This window comes from Limanda limanda, chromosome 8, assembly GCF_963576545.1.
Source record: "Limanda limanda chromosome 8, fLimLim1.1, whole genome shotgun sequence".
In the NCBI taxonomy this organism is placed as follows: domain Eukaryota; kingdom Metazoa; phylum Chordata; class Actinopteri; order Pleuronectiformes; family Pleuronectidae; genus Limanda; species Limanda limanda.
The window spans coordinates 10,771,312-10,794,730 of NC_083643.1; the positions used below are offsets into that span (position 1 = coordinate 10,771,312).

The 23,419-nt window shown below is 43.1% G+C and overlaps 2 protein-coding genes across 4 annotated transcripts in view; one reads left to right on the forward strand and one right to left on the reverse strand.

Moving 5' to 3' along the window:
• The first annotated feature begins 762 nt into the window (after positions 1-762).
• On the forward strand, positions 763-5,411 carry rabl2 (RAB, member of RAS oncogene family-like 2). The gene is made up of 8 exons (XM_061076113.1): positions 763-1,326; positions 1,409-1,438; positions 2,292-2,371; positions 2,525-2,604; positions 2,914-3,025; positions 3,447-3,544; positions 3,753-3,836; positions 4,125-5,411. The coding sequence occupies exons 1-8, from the start codon at positions 1,220-1,222 to the stop codon at positions 4,203-4,205; spliced, it is 672 nt and encodes a 223-aa protein (XP_060932096.1). The 5' UTR covers positions 763-1,219; the 3' UTR covers positions 4,206-5,411.
• A 49-nt stretch (positions 5,412-5,460) lies between these two features.
• shank3a (SH3 and multiple ankyrin repeat domains 3a) overlaps positions 5,461-23,419 on the reverse strand; it is a 128,824-nt gene continuing 110,865 nt past the window's right edge. Inside the window, exons 18-25 of one of the 3 annotated variants that reach the window (XM_061076115.1) lie at positions 19,866-19,946; positions 19,150-19,277; positions 18,836-18,941; positions 17,623-18,149; positions 15,166-17,252; positions 14,420-14,466; positions 11,642-11,676; positions 10,454-10,475 (exon numbers count right to left, since the gene is read on the reverse strand). In XM_061076115.1, the coding sequence (XP_060932098.1) occupies positions 14,421-14,466; positions 15,166-17,252; positions 17,623-18,149; positions 18,836-18,941; positions 19,150-19,277; positions 19,866-19,946 (2,975 nt within the window). In that variant the 3' untranslated portion in view covers positions 10,454-10,475; positions 11,642-11,676; position 14,420. Of the gene's footprint in view, positions 10,476-11,641; positions 11,677-14,419; positions 14,467-15,165; positions 17,253-17,622; positions 18,150-18,835; positions 18,942-19,149; positions 19,278-19,865; positions 19,947-23,419 lie in introns of all 3 variants that reach the window. The other 2 variants (XM_061076114.1, XM_061076117.1) reach the window with 2 other exon arrangements.

The window sequence follows — 23,419 nt, forward strand, 5'->3', positions numbered from 1 at the left end:
TCTAATCTAATCTAAAAAGCAAATATGTGTGTGTGTAAAGATAAAGTGTGTATGTGAAAAAAGAACACCCCCAGAAGATAAGATTGGAGGAGGCAGCACAGTGATCCCTCAGAGACCGGTACCTCGTAAATCTAGTAGATAAAAGTTGTGATGAATCTGAGGCAGGTCACCAACACACATCACGTCAGGTCATACATGGTGCAGTCATCTTGTCACACATGATACGCATAAGCAAAGATAATACTGTGGGGCCGAAAGACAATGTAACATGAAGAAATACAATTTTTTGAATTATTATGAAACTAAGTGTGAGAACGTGAATGTTGCAGCTCATCAGCTTCACAGAGCTTGAGCATATTAAGAGGAAATCTGCACTGTTCATACGTTCAAAGCTGATGAAGATCAATCTGTGCAGGTTCAAACCTGTACTGAAACCAGAACTGCTCTCTATATGACAGGGAGGGTAAATAATGGAGTATGGAGGTGTTTGGTTTTTACTTTGATGTCATATTATTATGTAACAGGCTCCATCTCTGTGTTTCAACACAGCAGAGCAAAGATCTATTCTAGTGATTTGTGAACCTGGAATAAATATATATATATATATATTGCTGTCTAGCTGTTTTATATGTAAAAATAATAAAAATGTTTAATTTCATTTAAATTCTGAATGATTGTGGACAGGCACTTGTGACGACAGCAGCACACGCAGTGGAGGGGTCCTTCAGGCGTCCCCGTTGCGTAGGAACCAAACCCGTCGGAGACTCGATGCTTCATCTGCTAACTTTGAATTTCTGGATTCACAGACGAGTGGAGGAGGCGGGACAAACTGTCTTCGTGATATAAAAGAGTCTCGCACATGATAAATACTCTTGAGGTATTCACATCCTGTCTCTTTGTTAACGAACGATTCCAGTTAGCGGTGCTAAGCTAACTATTAGCCTCCTCCAGCGGCTCTGAGGCGGAGACAGTCCTGCGCCGAGGGGACACTTTGAAAAAAAGACAACTGTGACCAGAGGCCTTCTCTGTAATGTCCTCACTTTCTGACAGAGTCACTTTGTGTAGATGTAACAACCCACGAACCGGTGATGTGACCGATTTCAAGCCGACGCTAAGCTCAGCTAACCGGGGACAAGACAGCTAACTCAGGACACTAAGACAGACAGAGAAGCTCCTGTTGACCAAGTGGTTCCATTGGAAGCTGTGGTGAAGGAGGACCATGGCTGGGGACGCGGACAGTGTCCCGGAACTGGACCAGGAGAAGTACGATGCGGACGAGCAGGTGAAGATCATCTGTCTCGGGGACAGCGCGGTGGGGAAATCCAAGTAAGTGTCGCTGAGCTGTGATTTGACCTTTAGACAGAAGATCTGTTTCCTGTGTAACTTCTGGTTTGTTTTCTCCCTCCAGGCTGATGGAGAGGTTCCTCCTGGATGAATAGTATCCTCCACTTGTCCTTTAAACTCATCTTCTGTCCATGTTACTGTGGTTCTCTTCTCTACACACTTTCTTTCGAACAGTGTTTATCTCTGTCATCCAGGCCCGTGTTGCCTTCCTTTCCCATGTTTGTGAGATTTAAAAGATTTATGATCAGAAGGCTATGATGAGTTTTTTGTTTTGTGTCCCAAGACCTTTACTGTTTCACATACATGACAGAAGAATCAGACAAAAACACCAGTAAACAATAAAGCATATACATAAGTATGATTATTTAACATTTAGTGCTCAGTCCACTATTTAGAGATGCGTTATCACAGTCTGTTCAGGCCTGTTATACTCTTAATCTTCTGCTTGATTCCCAAAACTGATATTCTTTAAATAAGATATGAGTGGTTGGATTTTATTTATAGACATATAACAATGACAACACTGTTTTTTAACATGTTGCATGAAAAATTCACACAAGAGCTTGAAACCACAATCTTAGACATGTAGCACTCTACCACGTCAAACTTAAAGCTGAGACTCTACTATGAATTGATTCCATACTGCATTTTAACATTCTGTATTACAATTGTTAAAAACAACACCAGGCTCTGTTTGCTTGATCAATCTCCTGAGAAAGTAAAGTCAAAGTAAAGCCCTGTGGTTCAGTTCCTGTTGTTTAGAGCGTGCTATATAAATATAAATCCGACTTGTCATGACTGTATCAGCTAATGTGTGTATCAGTTATTTTCAGGATCACAGTGTGTCACAGTGTTTCACATTGTGTCAAAGCTGTTACAGTCACTGGGTGATAAAGATCGAGCATGTCTCCAATAAGAGAAACAGAGATCCTTAACTCTTTGCACAGTCGTCCCCAGCAGCTGTCCACCTACGCTCTGACTCTCTACAAACACACAGCCAGTGTAGGAAACAAGACAGTAGCAGTGGGTATGTATGATACTGTGCATCTTCTACCGGTGACAGAAAAATCATTTCAGCCCAATGACACTTATCTTAAATCCGCAGCCTTAGCAGGATGGGTCAGACTCTGAGCTGTTTCTGGAGGGACAGACGTCTTTGACTTTTGTTTTTGATCCACAGATTTCTGGGACACAGCCGGTCAGGAGAGGTTCCAGAGCATGCATCCCTCTTACTACCACAAAGCACACGCATGCATCATGGTAAGACTCACTGCTGGTGTCACGGCAGATGCTTCCCACTCAAGGGACCGACAGGAAAGTAAACAGAGAACAGAAAATTCTAGTAATCAGAGGCGTTAGGAATACAATGGAAGGCTGTGTTTAAAATATACATGTAAGTGCACATTTTTTTGTTTGTGCGCTTGCTTGTCCTTGAAGTGTTAACCTCACAAATGTTACTCGGTATAGTCACATAATGGGATTTCAGATGAAGGTCAACCAGGGCTCGTCAGACGGCTGCTGGCATCAGTCGACCTGAGCTGAACTCTTCTATTCTACTTTCTGTTTAAGGTTTTTGACGTTCAACGGAAGATCACATACAAGAACTTAACCAACTGGTACAAGGAGCTGAGAGAGTACAGACCGGAGATACCCTGCTGTGTGGTCGCTAACAAAATCGACGGTGGGTCTGGCTGTGGGGGGGGTTTATACGTCCACCAAGGCCCAGCAGTCCCCTTAAAATCAATCAAGCTGTAGTAAAGTACACACATCTAATTTAGTCCCCTAAAAATGCCTGATTAATCCACCAAGATTACATTCTTCGGGAAAAGTTGTGACTTTAAATAATCACTCTACCTTGTGACGTTAGAGAAAGTGGAAACAAATGTATATTAAATTCATCCGCACCAGAATTGTATTTGTCCTTTCTGGGCCGATCCGTCCACCAAGTTCTGTAGAAATCCTCCGTAATCCTGCTGACAAACAGATGAACCTCCCTGGGGGATTTCAACATGTTAGTTTTTGATTTGCTCTATTTTCTTTTTAATCACAAAGTTGACTCTAGAATTGCAGATGTAAAGACGTGTGTTTTTTCTTGTGTGCAGCTGATTTGAAGGTGACACAGAGAAGCTTCAGCTTCGGGAAGAAGCAAGGACTCCCGTTCTACTTTGTGTCCGCGGCCGACGGGACCAACGTGGTCAAGGTATGAACTTTATTCTCCCTCAGTATCAATGGTAGTGATCCAGAAGTTCAGGCTCATCAGTAGTTTCACAGTTCACGCTGTGTCACTTTACTACCACACACAACTCTCCTTTTATAACCCAGAGTCAAATGAGTTCAACCTGTAATTCAGTGTAAGCTCATCAACGTTGTAGATCACTTAGCTGCCTGATCTTTTTCTGTCACAACAGATGTTTAGAGAGACGATCAAGAGAGCAATGGAATACAAGCAAAACCCCAGCGACTTCATGGATGAAGTGATGCAAGAGTTAGAGGTACACGTCTCTGAATACTCAAACAGGCTGAGCAGGCATGGGCTCGACTTCAGCTGCTGTACTTTTTACTGAATGATGTTTGAAAAATATAAAAGAAAAAGGTTGTTTTATGTAATACTTCCTCTGAGAAATCCCATCATTTAATCTTCCTCAAAACCTGCCTCTTTAAACTCAACACAATTCACTTTTCTATTGACTTTTCTGTTCATGAAATATAATCAATAATCTGCTTTTGTGTTTTGCACCAAAACCATGTATTTATGTGGGTTTCTCTCCCTCATCCTACAGAACTTTGACCTGGAGAAGAAGGAAGAGAATTCAGAAGCCGATGAAGATGGATTAAAAGCAGAGAGTCCTGAGTTGGCCTGACAGATTTGAGTTTTTTACATTTCCTCTCGTCATCTCATGGATTAATTCTGCTCCTCTGGAGTCAATGCTGCAAATAGACCATGATTGTAGTAAAAATGTCCGAGAGCTCTGTCTCTGTGACGCTGTAGACGTAATTTTGGTGGTCTGCTTTAATCACTATTGAATTGTTGCTACTACTGGAGCGTGGCTGACATCGGGTTCGAAGTCACCGTCCTCCATCCGTCCACTGACAGGAAACACACCTAGTGGGATGATCAGGATCCGTGTTGCTGAGCAGGTTCCTTTAGCCTCCATTCCTAACATCGTCACTTTTAAACAATATCTACTTTTGTAACAGGGGAAAATCCCTTAGTGAAGCTCAATGTTTGTTTCAGCGTGAAAACCAATTACTTTGTGTCGTGTAATGTGAATGTGAAGCATCGAAAAAGCAACTTGCACAGAGCAAAGAGAACGTGTGATTATGAATTTGCTGCTGTTCTCCGTGTTTGTCTGTAGTGTTGAGCGGTGTCAGCAGGGAGCCGTGTCTGTTGCTTTCATTCTATTATGTAAAGTCTGTTTTTCAGTGTCCGTCAAATGATTTTAATTGTGTTTTAGAGACATATGATCACTGCTCTATTTCCAAGAGCATGTTGTAGATGCAACTGTCAGTCATTCCATGTGAAAGCAAATTGTAAAGATGGACGACATTACGGTTCCACAGAAGTGAAGCCAAAGCGTACTGATCCCCCCCCCCGGTAGCTGGGTGCTGTATAAGTCATAAATTCTGCCTCCTCCATGTTAGCGAATGGGACATTGAGCAAACTAAAAGACAAATCATTTTTTCTCAAGCTGGTTTCTGTCATTTTAGGTCTTAACTTGACTTCAAACTTCAAAAATGTGATGATCGACTGCTGAAAATCTCTCACACTTGGTGGAGAACATCTTTTGGCAGAGTGGGGGGGGGGAGTGAACACGCTTTATCCATCTTTATAGATAGAATGTGTAGATAAGAGTTTGAGGTGTTTGCACATTCATCCATATCAACAGGAACGTTGCTGTGACGATGTTTTCAACCTGTTTTCTGGCAGAAGAATCCGTGTGAAGGGTGAAACACACGATTCTGTTATTTCTACATGTTTAAGATGTACACAGAAACCCTGGATGGATATTTTCTGTTTGTATTTGACTGTATTGTGTGAAATTTACAATAAATCAAACTGGAACATAGTTTGAATACTGAACCACTCAATTAGCAGGGACAAGAATTTGACGCAGGTCATGTTTTAATTATAAATTTATTACATAATATAACAAACATATATCTCTGTGGTGGAGATATCCTGGGCAACATCTCAGATCTTGCCTCAGACTTCACTGTCACCCTTTCTTGGAGTATTACTAGGTAGCTTCTTGCGTGCTCTCGGTTCAACTTGGGTTTTTCGCATATTAAAATCGTATCAGTAACGCTGTATGCATCACTCGCTTGGAGAGTAGTTTGAGGATTTTCCCGCTCGTCAGATGCCGAGAAGGGGACGTGACCCCTGTGAGACAAGGCTGAGGTGTTGCAGCGATACGTCCACCATTCTAAACTTCACAGTGCAAACAAGGAGAAAACCAACAATGAAAGAAAAAACCCCTTTCATGATAAGATCACTGGTTTCCGGTGAGTGACCGGAGCCCAGTGGGTTTTTAAAAACTGCTCCCCCTACACTTTGTAGATTGTGCTTTGTTGATTAGAAAATAAGACAAAGATAAACCCCTCGCTGCACTTATTTGACCTAATGACGTGTAAGTCTTTTACACGCTGCTCATTTTGCATCTGGGAATTTGGTAAACTTACACAACAACCCAACCAGGTATTCACTACAGCATTGTTGCTCCTCAGCACATCAGCCTGTGCGAGTCCAGACTGCACACGTCATCTCTTTGTATTTATAGGGGAACAGTAAGCCAAGCCAGATAATAACCTTCATCATCACAGTAAAATCAAGCAGTTGTGATACTTTGTCTCAAATGTTAAATATAAACCATGTTGTTGCAAAGCTCACAGGTAAGATAAACGCAGGATACATGTGTATATATAAATATATCATATATACATATATCCTGCATCTTCACAAAAGAATAACAATGACTGTATTTCCACCTGTCGGAAATACTGAAGGATCTCACAAATGTCTGTAGTTCTCAAGATTTCCAGGAGATGGCACCATATTATTGAGTCTAACAGCTCAAGAATGCTGTAACTAAGATAGTCCTAAAGCAAAGACAAATGTACAGTTAAAAGTTTATTTTTTGGCACATTTTTTTTCTTTGTGTCGTTTCCTCCTCACTGGGTCACCTCATATAGCATAACCCAAAAAAACTCAGAAACCCAATGTCTGAAAAAGGAAAAAGGAGTTCTGCCAGACAGAGTGGAGGGTAAGGAGCGCAAATGCCATCTGGGAATGGGCGTACAAAACAGTGACTGTGCGCAGGCTTCAGCTACACACTTCCAAGGTGAGTTACAGTAGAAAATGTTAATGGTTTCATTCAGTATCCCCAGGGTGATCGCGCTCCCTCTCTCTGCCTCTCCCTTCCTCTGGGGCAGGACAGTCCACGTCTGAAGATGCCGCTCAGAACAAAACAAGAAAACATTTATGTTCGACCTGGAGTCAAAGGTGAGTGTGTGCATTGTTCTGTATATGTGTGCACCTATTGTCTGTGTGCGTGTTTGTGTGACACAGCCACTGCCAGGAATCTCTGATCGTATCACAGTAAGGCTATAGTGGACTAACTTCAGTGATGTAAACCCTAGTAATCAACCACACACTCTCTCACTGTCATATGTGTTTCATCATCGACACTCTCACACACACACACAAAATGGACATGCATCTGCACACATACACACAGCTGTAAACACGCTGAGGAGGAGCGACCGCACACACACACAGATTCAGGGAATCCAGATGCATGCATCAGTTGAACGATGGGGTGGCTTTTAATGTTAGCACCTTGTCACCTTGTTTTGTGCAAATCATCCCCTAGTTCATAGTTCAGAGTTCAAAAGTTCAAGAGTTCATAGAAAGAATAAAATCTGCTCACCTTTTCCACAGGTGATTAACTATGCATATATGCCAAACATTCATATATAGATCTATATACTTTTTGTTTTTCAAAAATTTATATGAAATCTATCGTATATACATTGCTTGTGATCTTTAAAAAAAAAAAAGAGAAACATTTGTAGTTTTTCATTTTTACAAGTGTAAGTATGTTTAGAATGGACAGGATATCAGTTTTTTCTTTGTCTGTCACTCTAGAGTTCAAATGAGTGAAGAAATTTAAGTATCATGTTTCACACGCTACAAAATCGACCCCCAGTGTCTGAGGGTAACAAATCAACACACAAAAAAATAATAATCAAACAACCCTTAACAAAAAAAAAAGTCCAAATGAGTTTGAGGACGAAACACTGGAGTCAGAAATTAAAATAATCAGTGAGGTCACAGTGAGGCAGTGAGTGCTATTCCTACAACCCAGATACCACGTAATATTCACCACCTGCTTTTAAAAACTGTTCAAAAGAAGAGAAAAGATAAATGTACACAACTCACCACCAGGAAGGGTTGCCGTGGCGTCCTGCTGCTGTATGGAGGTTGTTTTGTGGTAATAAAGAAAATGGACAAAATGCTTTGTTGTTGTCGTGAATAAAACTCACTGTTTCTCACTGCCAGCAGAAGCTACTCTAGTACAATTATAGATTTTATATTGTTAAAGGAAAATTCAGTTTTTGTTCCATTTTTTCTTTTCTTTTTGCATTTACAACCTGGGTCTTATGTTAAAAGTTCTGGCTGCTGCTGTTAATGATAATATTTTACTCACTAAGTAAATTGCAGAGATACAGAGAAGCAGCGATGTAGCAAGACATTGCCAGGTTGTAAAAATACTGAATTTTCTTTAAGACCTTACAGAAGTGTTCCCATCCCCAGGGCCTGGTGAGCCACAGACACATATCCAGCGTCCAGGTCATTTAAGCCCTTGTGTGGCAAGTTTCTGTTGGTTAGATTTTAAGGGAAATAATACATTTAAGCTTAATTTATTCATGTTCACACACTTAACTGGTTCCCTTATCTAGGAAAATGAAATCTTTAAAAGATTTTTGCCGTTCGGCCGCGGTCATTTCCTCTCTGCAGTTGATGAGAAAACCCCCAATGTTGCCTTTTCCTGACCTGCTTTCAGACCTCGTGCAGCTCAGTCTGAGAAGCAGCCTCAGGGGTCGCAGGGATGGAAATTTCTTCACTAGCCGTCTAACGTTTTTCACAATGCTGTGGTATTAAAATGTCCTTGCAGGTAAGAATTTGAAATGATGATAAAACAGCCAACAACCTCTCCATGCTAGTGCCCCAAACTTCCATCCCTGAGTGATTAACAGGCATAAGATGAAGACCCCCCCCCGTCTAATCAGTTGGATAAATCCGAGACGCTGGTGAGCTCTGTAGAAGACGAGGCGGGGGGGATGGGTGTCACCTGCGGCCTCAGCCTCACATTACGGGATGCCCTTTAGTATGAAGGAAGACTGTAAGAAAAATAAAAACAAACGACAAACTCTCTGTTCAAGACCATGATGCAACTCGTCATGCTACGGTTCAAGATAGGGTGACCATAAGGAAAATTGTATACCTATGACAAAAAAATTCATTTCCATATCTATATACTTTTTTCTTTCAAATATATATATTTATATATATGTATATAATTGGTAGAAATGAGTAAACTATTGGTGGAATAAATTTAAAGATTTCTCTTTGCCCTCTATACTAAAAACCAAAAACAGGCGAAGATTAATTTATTACATTTCCTCTTTGCAACATTGTCTTTTCTTCTGAAAGCTATATTTAGATACATATATATCATATTATATAATACCTATATATAATATTCCCTTTGGAAAAACCAAGAAATTGATTATGAAAAAAGCCACGAGTGTTGGTTAAACATTCTCCAAATATAATAGATAGCACAGTCTGGATACCAAGGCGGAGGGGTTTTCTCCCGTGGTTCACTTGGTGGAGCTCCACCTCTGGGCTCGAAAGTCTTCGGTTTAAAAACAACAGGTTATAGAGACGACACACCTCGTCAGAGCTGTGTCAACACTACGTCCTTAGTCCCGTGTTCATCACTGTTGATCTCTGTAGAAATTATTTGAAAGGCAACTGAGCTCTGTGTTTGGAACAAAATCTCTTCCTCCTCCTCCTTTACTCAAACTGCGAAGGCCTTCCGAGGCCTGGTGGATGGCGGGATAGAGGTAGAGAAGGAGAGGAGGGAACAGGGACAGAGAACGCGTGGGTGTTAGTCAGGGACCATTTGAAGCTTTCACAAATCAAATGCTAAATTGGAGCTCATGTTATTCTGCTCGGCAAAGAAACACCACAGCCCATTTCGAAGACTGATCTGATTGGCTGCGGGCGAGGAGTTGGGCAGATAGAAAGGGCCGAGTAGAGTGTTGACTCCTCGTCTTCAGTGCAGTGCCAGGTGCAGGGTATTTATGCAGGATGGGGAGGAAAAGTGTCACTAAGGACCATAAGTAAACATTAGTGATGCAGAAAATAAAAGCAGCCAGAGTAAAAGAGGAGCGGTAATTATTTGTTCTCTTTTCTGTCTTTTCATTAGCTCTGTATCTTCCCAGTTCAATCCGAATCTTCCTCTCCAACTGTTGCTCTGTCCCCAGGCAGGGGTCAGCTCTCCAGCAGCAGTTTCAGTGCTCGTTCAATGTTCATGCGATGTCCTACTCGTGTCACTCCCAGTTCTGCAAAGTCGTCCTTTGTCAGAGCTGGAAGATGAGAGCCTTCGATCTCGTGTTCCTGAAACCCTGCTCTGTGCTCACCCAGGTTGATGCTATCCAGCCAGTCTCCGACGTCGTACTTGTTCCAGAGGTGGAGGGGTTTTTGGTGGAAGGGCCGCAGGGCTAAAAGTGGGGACCCCAGCATTGGTGAATGGGAGGGAGACGGGGAAGGGGAGCGAGAGCGGGCACGGGCGCTGGAGCTCCTCATGACAAAGCGGACCTCTTTAGGCTCCTGGGGCAGGCTGAGGCTGGATGATTTGAGGATGGTTTGCGGTGGTGTTGTTGGTGAGGGGGGCAGGCCGTAGCCTGAAAATCTTCCAAGAGGGTCGCCCCGATCAGGCGAGCCTGAACCTGGGCTGAGGGTGCGTCGGGTGACGGGGTAACGGCCACCAGGGCGGATGGTGAATGTGGTGCCATAACTTCGTTGAGAAATGGTGTGGAGCTCGCCTAGGCTGCTGAAAAGTCTGGCGGGAGACAGAGACAGAGAGAGGGATTCAGGAAAACCACGGAGATGAAAGTGATGAAAATGAAAATAGGGTAGAAGAAAAGAAGATAGAGCTTTAGCAACGTCAGTGCGTATCAGTTATTGTAGGATAAAGGTTACTGACTGTTAGAAAGACCAAGCTAGTTTCACATCAAAGCAACATCAAAGCAGGAAGATAGATTCACTGGTAGTAACATTATGAGAATATCTAAAGCTCGGGAAACAAATCTTTTTACACCTTAGTCATGAAAAATCACTTTGGACTCACATCATGATTTCAAGTTACACATGAACTATACAAGAAAATAAACAACATTTGAGAATTAATTTGTGTTTCACAATCCTCAGTCCTGTAATGAATTGAATGGAACCTACAGCCTGTTACGGAACACTGCCTGACGTGATTTCTATTAATTACTCTAAATTATTATTTAATGTGATACAAATACAGTAACACATGCACACACATATACAGTTCACACACTCAACTGCTGCTACTAAAGGACACGTGGAGGCACACAGAGAAGAATCTTTTCCAAAGATTAATTCAATTACATTATTGCTTATTTACCTTGGCCGTGCAGCTGACACTCACTTCAATACATGGGTTTACATTTAGAGAATCTCATTGACAAATCTCATTAGCACCTGCAGCATGTAGAGGAAGGGCTGAACTAATATAAACTGATACTGCAGCAACAGCCACTCTGCTCTCTGACGCAACAAATGCTGGTTTATCTATAGTTTCTAACCCTCTTTTCAAAAACAAGAGAAGTAAAAGAGTACTATGGATACTGTATACTATTACTACATACTATGGAGGAAAGGAGAAGGAGGAGAAGCGTAATGCATTAGAGGTTTAGAAATTTAAAATTTTTTGATTAGCTTGATGCAGGCAGGGAGACACATAAAGGGGAGGCCTAAAGAGTTGGTGCAATGGTGTCCGTTTTATTCATGCATGTTAGTAAGTGTTTCATGTTCAGGTGTTGGCGCAGGATTTCCCTCTGCTGTGTTTGAAACTTTTGACATGGGTGAGCTTTGAACTAAAGAGTGTAATGGAACAAAGGTAGGCAGAGCACAGGCTGGAAAAAATGATCAAACAACAAGGGAGCGGACGGATATGAGATGAGCTCCATGCGCACTTACACAGTCGTCCTGCCCTCCTGGGCGCACAGTCAGTTCTAGACCAATCAGATCAGAGCAGCAGGGCGGAGCATGCAAGGTGAGCAGAGAGAGAGCAATGGGAGAGAATGTTAGCATCACTCCATGAGACGCAGCCTTCCAACCAGACTTCAACCGACTCTGCTGTCTGTGACAAGTCTTGTGTATGTGCACAGGCGGGACTGTGTGAGTGTGGCAGTGAGAAGTGTATACTTAAATGTGTGTGTGGTGGTGTTGCTGCAACATGACAAAGACAGCAGAGTAGGCCTCAGCACAGGCAGGTCTGACCACTGGGCAACATGAGAGAGAAATGCGCAAACTATTCACATATCAAACACTGCACAAAGAAAACAAACACATAAACAAACAAACAAAAATGGAAAAAAAAGGAGGGTACATGTCCCTTGACCTTTGTGGTTGATTTTGAAATGACGTAGGCTTAAAGAACTGCAAAGTGCTAATTATGAATTGACTTTTATATATGCTGCCTTATATGTATGTGTCTATACATATGGCTCATAAAGTAATACAACGTATTCTGTTTTGTTTTAGCGTGATTTAAGTAACCTACAGTATCAAATAATAAACAGTCAGGGAACCATGGCCATCCTCAAAACAATCACCGAAAAACAAAAACAAAGTTATGCAAATTACATAAACAGAGAAGAACAGAAAACCAAAGAGCAAAACTGAAATAAAACAAAAACCACAGGTTTCTAAACCACCCAAAGCTATGAAACACAGCATGTGAACAAGGTGGATACAAGCGACAAAATACAGCAGCGTATGATGTTTCTGAAGGGGTTTAAATGGGGTATGACGTGCGTGGAGTAGGTGATGGAGGAACGTTACAATTAGGAGTGCTCGGATGAAGTGGAGGTGAGCAGACAAAAATGCAGTGATAGAGAGAGAGTGAGAGAAATAATGGTGTGCATGTTCATCTGAGTCACAGCCGAGGGCAATCAACTGTCAGAATGAAGATGGCGGGGATGATTTTGATTGCACCATCTCTGGAAAGAGTCCAGTCAGAACTGTGTTACATGATATGTTGTATTTAATATCATGGTCACCTTCTCCATCCAGGGATCATGATGGTGTTGTGGTACAAATCAATGAGTGAGTCACATAATGGCTACAGTACATGTTTTATTTGTGGTAATCGAAGCAATGCATTGGGAACGTTGGTAACTTCTAAGTCGTTAACAATGAAAAGTTAAAGCTCATATGTTTGTTCTTGTTTTTAAAGAACCAGTGCTCTGAATAAATAACACTGATGCATTTACAGAGGCACTGACGGTAAATATTGCCAATCAGATGTTAAAAAGCATCAAGAAGTTGCATCTGTCTTCTCATGTGGAGGTCAACAGGGAAAATATGGACATTTCAGGAAAGGCCATTAATTTGTAGCTCTCTTTGATCAGTCCTAGAAAATAATATGTCTGACACAACTATGTAAGTAATTTTGTGGACAGATGGATTGAAACAAAAACGAGTGTGAAGTTCCAGACAAAAGCTCCACCTGCACTTTTCTCAATCTTAGCTTGTCTATCTGTCTCTTTGAGCTTCATCTTGATCAGCAGTGAAGTCAAGTGAACGCAAAACTTCCCACACATTATTCAGAGATGAGTACAAAGCAACACAAATAAACCAGAACTGCATCTGAACAGTTCTTACAAACTCCTGAGCTCTTTTATAGCCACATGCTAAAACTGAGACAGATGAATCACAACATCTCTCCTAAAAAGAACATTAACACTAACATCAGTTTATGTCAATTTCATGGCTGATTAAACTGCAACGGACAACCACAAAAATATTTATTCTCAAGCATCAGTTTAATACTCCCCATCCACCCACCAATCCATAAATACACAACCGGGCTGAGGCAGGTTATTGTTCACCTGAGAAAAATCCTAAAGAGTAGATCAAAACAGAAAACTCCATTTATTTGACAGTTACTCAGTGTGGCACCTCAGCACTACTGACAAGGCTGGGACATTGTCTGGTCGTCTTGTCATTAACAAAGCCAAGATTGTGCAGGGATGGTTTTAACATGACACACCATTATAGTTTAGTCGTGTTCAAATACTTTTAATACATCCTTAAATCTTTGAGCTTATCACTGACATTACTGTGGGATGTGGGGAGTGTGATAAAAAAAGGAAAGTACAGTTTCTATATCAGTGACAGCTACAAAGAGCTGTGGATATAAGGATGTATTATGTGTTATTTGAACAAGGACTCTAGGAAAAGGTCAAGGAAAAACTGTAAGGGAAGCTACAAGCAGGGTCAAAGGTTAAAATCCAACAGTGAGGGTGTGTGTGAGATGAGGAGAAGCTTTAAGGAAGTGCATGACTTCAAACCCTGTTACTTTGTTTGCACCAACAGATTATCTACTACACACCCACACAGAAAACATTCTGACTACTACTATCTACTGTATGTACTTAACAATACAGGTCATTTAACAGGAGGCCAACCTGTATCTATGGAAACAAGAAGATGAGATCTGGGACCAGAGCCATCAACTGTAGTACTACTGTATACCGTATCACTAAAATCAGTAATTCTGGCACTACAACCTTTTCCTCCTAGCTGATTTTTCTTTTGAAAGATTCTGAAAGACTCTTGTGGTGCAAACAAGGTAACAAATAATATTTATAAGAAAATCAATCAAACAAAACTTATAAAAGGGTTGTTCTCTTTCAAAGGGATTAGTTGGCTGGTTAGGACAAAAATATATTTAAAGAGGTTTTGGTTTACCCTATTTTCTATAACCATAAGGTTTACTGTCTTCGGTGTCCTCACATCTGCAGAAATATAAACAACTTGATTGTATTTTCAGGTACGGTTAACAGACAAAAAAACCTACTTCAGATAACCCTGGTGTCACTGCGTAAACATGTTAGTCTTTTCTTCATGTGTTTTATATCATTCATGTTGCAACATATTTTATGGTCAACAAAAAGGAAGAGAATTGATATTTGTCTGAAAAGCCCTGTGGTGCCCTCTAATTATCACTGATTATCACAGCATGGACCCACAATAATTATTCACATATTTTAAATGTGACTTGAATGTGACATGATGCCACTAAAGTGGCATCATGCACCTAAATAAATCTTTAAGCCAAAGGCTTTAACTTGGCCTACTGGTACTTTCCTTTCCAGAGAAATTAAACACAATTTCCGGCAAAAAAGAATATATATTCTGTATTGTTTGTTTCTAAACAATTGTTGAAAGCCACTGTGTTTGAAATCTTTCATCAAATAAACTTGTATTGCAAGTTGGAATTAAGTAATGAAAACATTTAACTAAGTGTCAAGTATTCAAATTGAAATTAATTTAAAATCATTGTCTCTGAGGTTTGGCACTTGAAATGCTTTTATTGATTGTAAAAAGCCATCAAAAAAGTAATTAATTTATTCATTTCAGTAGACGCAACCATTTGTTCTGTCACTCAGTGTTAAACACAGTTTGGCAGAAGATTTGACTTGATTTGTTCTTACCTGGAACCTGCCACAGGTGACCTTCTCCCTGGGTCAAGTGATGCGCCCAGTGGTTCCTCTCCTAGTGACCTAGTGTCTTTATTTAGCTGCTGGAGTCGTGAACTGAGCTCCCCTATAACAGATGGTTTTGCTCCCTCATCTGCACCCAGCCCCAGTCCGAGCCCACCAAGATTACCCAAACTCCCAATACCTAGCCCCACTCCTGGCCCACGGGGCTCCACTGGGTCCCCCCATAGCTTGGACCTCCGCTGAAAGAGGTAGCGCGGCTTGGTGGGACCTAGTCCAGTCACTGAGGCTGAACCACCAAAAGGGAGCCCAGCTCCTCCCGCCGCAGCAGCAGCCAAGGCAGCAGCCTGTTGCTGTGACAGCAGCTCGCTGTCAGAGCTCTGCTTTAGCAGAGGGTCCCTGAAGGTGACAGGGCCTCTACTGCCACCTATCTGGGACTTAAGTCGAGGCTTAGGAGGCACTGGCGGCTTGTCGAGCACAAAAGTCTGTCCTTCGGCATAGGAGGTGTGTGTGGTGTGAGTGTCGGCAGGCTCGCCGCTTTCTGAGGACAACGTGGACATGCTGGAAACTGTGGAGACGGTGCTGGTGGTCTCGAGATGGTGGTCTCGCTCTCTGTCACTTGAGCTGCGCGTGTCAGCCTCCTCCACGCCTGAGTCGGCTGCAGAGCCAGACTCTCCCACCGGTGGGGGCTCCCGAGGGTAAGAGGTCTTCCCTGAGACAGCTGCTGCACTGGGTGGTGGTGGGGGCTTGGGAGCCTGATGCTGGGTGGGGGTCACAGTTGGGGTTGTTGGGGTAGAGGGAGATTGGGATGTTGGTATTGCAGGGGCTGTGGGAGGGGTGGCAGGTTTAGCTGGGGACACTGGAGTCTCCTTTGCCCTTGCCAGTAGCCCATTAGCAAACTCATCTGGTGGAGGAACAACTCCAATCTTCCGTAGCTCCTCTCTTGTTTCCTCATCACTTGAGGACAAAATTACAGGAGGCAGGGTCACTGTGTACGGATCCACATCCTCCTCAGAGCTTCCCTGAGCCAGATTCTTCTCTTGGGCAGGACTTGCAGGACGCTGAGTTGGAGGCAGGACCTTGGGCTGGGAGGCTGTGGGACTGGGAGATTTAGCCCGTGGACTTGGAGATTTGCTGGGCTCAATTGAGGCAGGGGCAGGGGTCTGTTCTATTTCTGAGCCTACCCCAACAGCCTGGCCATTACTGGTGGCATGAACCATAATGAGTCCTGCTGTCTTCTGCTGCGATGTATCCATAATACTGATCAACATACTTTTTTTATCCTCTAGTCTCTTCTCCTCCTTTCTCTCCTCTACTCTGGCCTCCATCTCCTGCCGGAACGATACAGGTGACTGTGATGGGGCCCACTGTTTAGTGGGCTGGTGAACTAAAATGGATGCTGGGGAGGATCCAACTCCATAACCTGCTGCCTTGGTGTTTTTGGGAGAGTAAGGGGGAGATGTAGGTGCCCCTTCATGTGGAGACTCTTTGGTCTGAGCGTCAATGAATATTAAGCCCTGGCCTACCCGCTCCTGTTTAGTCCTAGGCTCTGGGCTGCTAGTTGGGGACTGGGTCAGTGCCCTCTCCCTTGCGGCCAGCGCAAGAGCAAGTGGTGAGTTTGGGTCCAGGGGTTTTCCTGTGAGCGGATGAATGAAAGTGGTCCCAGTAGGTGAGGGGCTCAGGGCCAAGGCAGGCGGAGGCAGGTGACCCAGCTCTCTGGTGAGCAATCGCTCATCGATGGAGTGAGACTGAGTCAGAGAGGGGGCATCGCAGCTGGTGGAAGATGCCCCCTCCATGGTACCAACAGAAAGGAAGACTGTAGATTTCCTCCGTTCTTCTAGGCGGCGCTCACGATCTTTTACTGCTCCAGCGATTGCTGCAGCAAAGGGGCCCTTACCCTGAAACATCATCTCTCCCTGGGCACGCAAACGTTCTCGCTCTGCCATCAGCTGCTGCTGGTAGTAGTCTGCACGGCTGGTGTGGGTGTGCCCATGGGTATATTGGTGTCGTCCTGAGGGTGAGCTGTCTCGGGAGTGGGCAGCAGCTAAGGCCAAACTAGCTTTTTCTTGTGCATCTTCCACCTGAAGTAGTCAAAAAAAAATTAACCAGACATGTAAAGGTCAAAAGATCCTTAGTACTCAAGATTAAAGGTTCAGTGTATAGGATTTAGTGAGATCTAGTGGTGAAGTTGCATATTGCAGCTGAATACCTCTCACCTCGACCTCCCTTTCCTAACATGAAAAAGAGGGCCGTAGAGAGGACCAGCTCCCAATGTAAATGTAAAGGGCAAATTTTGGGGTAAAGAAAACAACAATTCTTACAATTTAGGTGATTATACACTAATGAAAACATCATATTATCTTATATTCAATTCCTGCCAATAGATCCCGTTCACCGAACTCTTCCACACTTGACCTTTAAATCGGAAATCATACCAAACATGCAACTTACCTGTAGTTGTTTTACCAGGGGACTTTTCTTCCTCTGGGGCTTGGTAGGTGTGTACAGTCCAATACTAAATTGACCCACATTAGCATAGGGGTTGTCAATAACCCGACCCTTCCTTTTGATGCGCTCAGGTGGAGTAGCAGCAGAGGGTCTGGGGATTTCTGTAGGTTCTACGGGCAGATGGGAAGAGTCCTGGAGGATGATCATGGAGCGGGCTTTTTTCTGTCTCTCTAAGTGTGTGGCCTGCCGCTGAGCGGCCTCGTAAGGCAGGTCCAATGAGGTGGGCTTGAAGCTGGAGCGTCCTCCAGGCTCATGGCCCTGACTTTGAGTCCTAGATGGGGGAGGAGGGGGGCAAAAGGCTGGGGGAGGACCAGTGTCTAGGTAGTAAGGAGGAGGGGGAGGTGCTGTCTGTGGAGGTGGCGGGATAGGATGGGGCTGCGAGTGGTCTCGGAGGCTGTCTGTCATAGAGGAACTACGGGGAAATCGGTGCTCGCCTGCCAGGGCAGACAGTCGATCCTCCTCAGTGGCACCTGATGAAGGGGATTTAAAGCAAAGATCATCTGGTGAGGGAGTGTAAGCTCACGAAAAGTACCATTTCACACAAGCCCATCAGGTCCACAGCTCCATGTAAAATATACTGGAATGTATCCATTGGTTAATCTGTTAATTCTCAGAGTTAATTATATTATGTGTCTCAAACCAAGCTATAAAATACAAAATAATAAACATGTAATTCTTAATTTTGTATTATTTAACTTATTTAGAATGTAATTCTTAATTTTGTCTTATTTAACAATTAGTTGAACATTCATTTAATACACAGAGTATTAATAATGAATGTGTGTATCTACTTTCAAAGAAGACTGTGCTTGAACATCTGCTCTGCAAATCTGTTCCTGCGAATATTCAATATGGAGATTTGCCCATCCTGAACATCTAATGCAGTCTAAGCATATATTTGTAACTACAACTGTCAACAATTGTACATCTGTCAAGGGAAAATTATTATATATCAATAGGTACTTTAAAGGTGATTGATTGGAGTACAGCTTCAATCTCTGTTGTGCTGCTGTCTACATGTTTTTCAATGTGGGTGTAGTGATGCAATTTATCTAATATTCTCTATATGTGAAAGTATTACCTATGAGCATACTGTACATAAGATACACTATCATTCACCTTATTTGAATATGTACAGGATGGGTGATAGTTTTACCAAAAGACTTGGTCCTGGACATCCCCTTTGGTAGTGGTATGTGACCTCTCTCCATGCCTGGGTGAAGACCTCCATGTAGAGTCATCCCCTGTCTCTCAAACAGTGACTGCGGCACAAAAAACAATTTGCCATGTCATTAAAGTCAATTTTAATTATTTAAAAAAGCTTCCAAAACTGTTTGGAATACTCAGTAGTGCATGCAGACATGTGTGCAGTGTTGCATGTGATGTGGCTCAGGTCTTTTGAGGTCGTGTTTGTATATTAGCATAATGGAATATGCAGACTGCCAGTTTGCTGTGTGTAGGTGCACTCACACTGATCTCTGCTGGTGTTATTCTCCTGCTGGTAGGCCGTTGTTTGACAGTGGCTGCTCTGTAATCTGCCTCTGAGGGCTGAGAACGTAACATAGACTCTTGGGATGCCAACATCTCGTCTAGTCTCTCTATTGAGGAGGAAATAAGGCAGAACTAAATACCGACACATTAAGCACAGAGAAGCATTGCGCTGTCATTTCTGACAGGGTAACACAAATAATTAAAGTGGAATGTGATTAAAAAGAAGCCTACTAAATCTAGCTATACACTACAATGTGATGTCATGCTCTGTGGTATTGTACCACATATCATTCATCTCAATGTGTGTCCTTGATGACCACTAGGAGAGTACTACGAGATGGAAAAGGCACAGAGAAAAAAAGACAGAAAGTGGGAAAAGAGGCCACGTGTCAAGTGTTCTGCTCTTCTGTTCTGACTAACACTGCTTAAATTGAAACAGCAGTGATGAATTTTTATGACGATCAGAGGGGTGACAATTTCTTGCCTCAGACTCACCTCCTCTTCTCCTCCGAGCAGAAGCTTGGTGGGAAAAAGATAGCGTCAGCAGAGGAGGGAAAATGACAAGAACAAGCCAAAAGAAGTGACTATGCTAAAAGTTAGGAGACACACCAAGCTAATTACAAAGGGAAAGCAGAACTGTGACAGAAAAGGAGGAGGAGATTGCAGAGTTTGGATGCCAGCTCTCTGGCACTCACCCAGTTCCTCGAGCTCAGCGGTCATGGACTTGGAGCGCAGTGTCAGGGTGGTGCTAGGAGCTCTCTTGGGTGGTGGGGGAGCTGCGGAGAAAAGGCATGGTGTTGAGGATGAAGTTGAGGGGGATGGAAATCCTTTGGTTTTGCGGCTCAGTGCTCTCTTGGCGTATCCCAGACGACCGGCCCAACCCGTCTTGGCTGCTTTGATCTGATCGAACTCAGATGAACTCGACGCTTCGCACTTAGTCAAGACCTTGTTCAGGCTACGATTGGAGCTCAACTTCTTCATGTTTGGTTCTCTGTTGGTCCAGCGCCTTTAAATTGTCAGTCTGTCTCCAAGTATTTCAGTTTTTTAGTCTTTGTGCTGCAAGAATTCCTCTCTGCTGAGGAGCCCAGAGGCAGTACATGTACAGCTCAGTCCTCTCTGTAACATCCCTGGCTTTCTGAATCTTCCACTCACACACAGAACTGAATTTGTCCACTGCAGTAGGCAGAGTGCAAAAAAGGAGTGAGGCAAGGAAAGGGAAAAAGTCGTCCATCTTACTTTTAATATGCTGCCTGTCTGGAATTTAGCAGGTGTGCATCAGACAGAAACACTCACACACTGGCTTATACACACACATGCATATCCCCCCATATGTAGGACCACATGCAGATACACAGAGAAAACTCCCTGAGGGAGATCATAATGAGGAGGGCTGACAGACGAAGAGATGACTATAGATTCAACAGCTAAACAAACTGATTAGCTGCAGACTTTATAGCCCAAAGCTCATGGGAGCCTCCCAATCCTACGATACACACAAAGCAACTGGGCTGATTTCAGCCCACTCACAGCAGTAAAGCACCAAATGTTTGTTGCAAGTGTAAACTACAGTAACAGGGTTTAATTAGGTCACAGTAAACGCTGTAATCAACCGAATAAAAAAATAATGCAGTCAAGTACTTAAGTATGTTCAGTGCGCAGTACAAATGTAGTGCCATGCAGGTGAACATGATCATAAAGCCACATGCAACAGCAGTCTGTGCATGCTTTAACAAACATAACTTTCTTATCAATAACCGACAACACAAAAACTAGATCAGCTCGCTCTATCCAGGCTCGACCAGCTAGCAATGCACCAATGTGAAGCGATAGAACTCTAAATCCCACAGATGCCCTAGCGCCTTGCTAGAGCCCCACTATCCTGCAGTTGTCAGCAGCTGCAAATCTAGTGTACATACGCCATCCCGGGTACAGTCCATATCAAACATCTTCAATTCATCACCAATCTGCACAGTCTGGTACAGTAGCAGGGAGTAGAGGAGATGGAGGAGGAGGAAGAGGATGGAGAGAGAGAGAGAGAGAGAGAGAGAGAGAGAGAGAGAGAGAGAGAGAGAGAGGGAGAGGGAGAGGGAGGGAGAGAGATGCTTTTGCTGTAAAGTAATGCTTAATTCAAACATGCAGTGTAGTCACCATGGCAACGGTGGCAGTAGTGAGGGCTCACATGGTGCAGAGAGTGTGTTTGCTTGGGTGTGTGTGAGAGTGTGTGAGCATGCGTCTGGGCATTTGTGCGAAAGTGCGGCACAATATGCAGAGTGTGTCCCACTGGACGAGCGGTGCAGGGGGAGAGGGTGTTCAACACAGCTTAGCAAGTTTGAGACACGAGTGGAGAATCTCTTTCTCCCTCAGCTCTGAAACACTAAACACACTCCATCTTGTCTCCAGTGGTTGCACTGTGTGTGTCTCAGCCCTTGAATCTGCCCGTCACAAGAAAGGATCTTATTATCGCTGTCTTTTCAATCAGCCTCAGTCATTCTACCAAATGTCTGAGGACTCAGCAGCTTAGACACAAGTAGAGAAAGGCTTCAATGGATGCAAAAAGACAATGACTTTGGAAGACAACAAGATAAAAAGGAACTGGCATAGACGACTAGAGCTAAACCACTTGAAATAAATGTAATTAAACAAACATGTTTTCTTATAGTTTAAAAGGATACACCACAATGGTGTTACACTGCACAACCACCTGTATATACTGAAACAATTGTATATAGATCTTCACTTTGGGTATGCACTTAGTGCTTTATTAGGAACACCATATTAATATTAGTTCCTCCCTTTGCTCTAAAAACAGCCTCAACTCTTCATGGTAGGGCTTTCCTTGAGATTGCATCAATTCTACAAGTGTGTTAGCTGCACATTCACACTGGAAATCACGACCTCACCACATCCCAAAGGTTTTTAGATTCATATCTGGTGTCTGAGGAAGCCACTGACTGAAGTACACTGAACTCAAGGTGACTTTTGCTCTGTGAGATTCTGCATTATCATGTTGGAAGTAGCCAATACAAGATAAGAACATTTTGCATCCCTGTATCAATAAATTGATGCACATACCCAGCAACAATGCACAATACAAACTAAGAAAACAAAAACTTTCCCCACTGCACCACCACCACCAGCCTGGACTGTTGACACAACGCAGGGTGGGTCCATAGATTCGTACTGTTGACGCCAATTTCTGTCCGGACCATCTGTGTGCCTCCGCAGAAATCCAGATTCATTCGTCTAAGCTACATTTCTCCAGTTTACAGTCAACATGTTTCTGAGATGCTTTCCAGCTCAACACTCTTGTGAAAGGTTATCTGAGTTACTTTAGCTTCTCTGTCAGCTCCTGGCAGTCTGACTGTTCTCCTCGGATCTCTCTCATCAACCCGACCTTTCTGTACGCAGAACCACCGCTCACTGGATTTTTGATCATGTTTAGATTTCTGAGCTTATGTGGAAAACTATTTCTGTGTAGGAACTAGCAACTAGAGACTTGGAGTCTGCTGGTTGCCTGGCAACTAGTCAGAGCCAAGAAATGTCTGGCACCTAACCACCATAAACAATTTGTTGTCATTTTTACATTCTGTTTTTACAAAGCACATATATAACATTTTTAATTAGTCTACCTTCAGAGATGAGCCATGCTAGCTGTTTCCCTATTTGACGTCTGTGTGTTAAGCTAAGCAGCTGTTGGCTGATCAGATATTTACATAGTCATTGTTTCTTCTGACTGTCAAGTGTTAAATAAAAATGTTTAACTTTTACTTTGCTTCAACAGAGCAGATTTCAGTTCTAGGAGGACGGTGAATGTGAGCTGCAGGTCAAGGCTAAAAAAGAAAGCCAGTAAGTGGATCCTCAGTTAAGATTATGTATGTTCTGGCATCAGCCATGTCAAGAAATAATAAAACTAAGAAACGATTATAAGACAGCAGAGGTGAGGGACAGATAGTCAGGTGGAAAAGAAATCGCTTAAGATGGAGAAAGAGTGATTAAGAGATACCGTAAGGGCCTAAAGATTGAATTGATACAGTACTGTCCCTCTGAAACTAGGTCAAACCCATTTATCAGTCTTTGTATCACAGTAAACACACGCACGCACGCACGCACGCACGCACACACACAGAGTCCTGAGGTCAGAGTGGCAGGGCTGTGTGTGAGCTGAGACGTGGTTGACATGGAAACCACATGATTTTACAGCAGAGTTGAACGTGGCCGAAATCACCTTGACAATTGAGGCATACATATT

What these genes read in the sequence shown, in the direction of transcription:
- rabl2 (XM_061076113.1), top strand. Translation starts at nt 1,220, where the DNA reads ATGGCTGGGGACGCGGACAGTGTCCCGGAACTGGACCAGGAGAAGTAC. An exon ending in GGTCGCTAACAAAATCGACG is followed by an intron (nt 3,026 to 3,446) that starts GTGGGTCTGGCT and finishes TCTTGTGTGCAG; the next exon opens with CTGATTTGAAGGTGACACAG. An exon ending in AAGTGATGCAAGAGTTAGAG is followed by an intron (nt 3,837 to 4,124) that starts GTACACGTCTCT and finishes CTCATCCTACAG; the next exon opens with AACTTTGACCTGGAGAAGAA.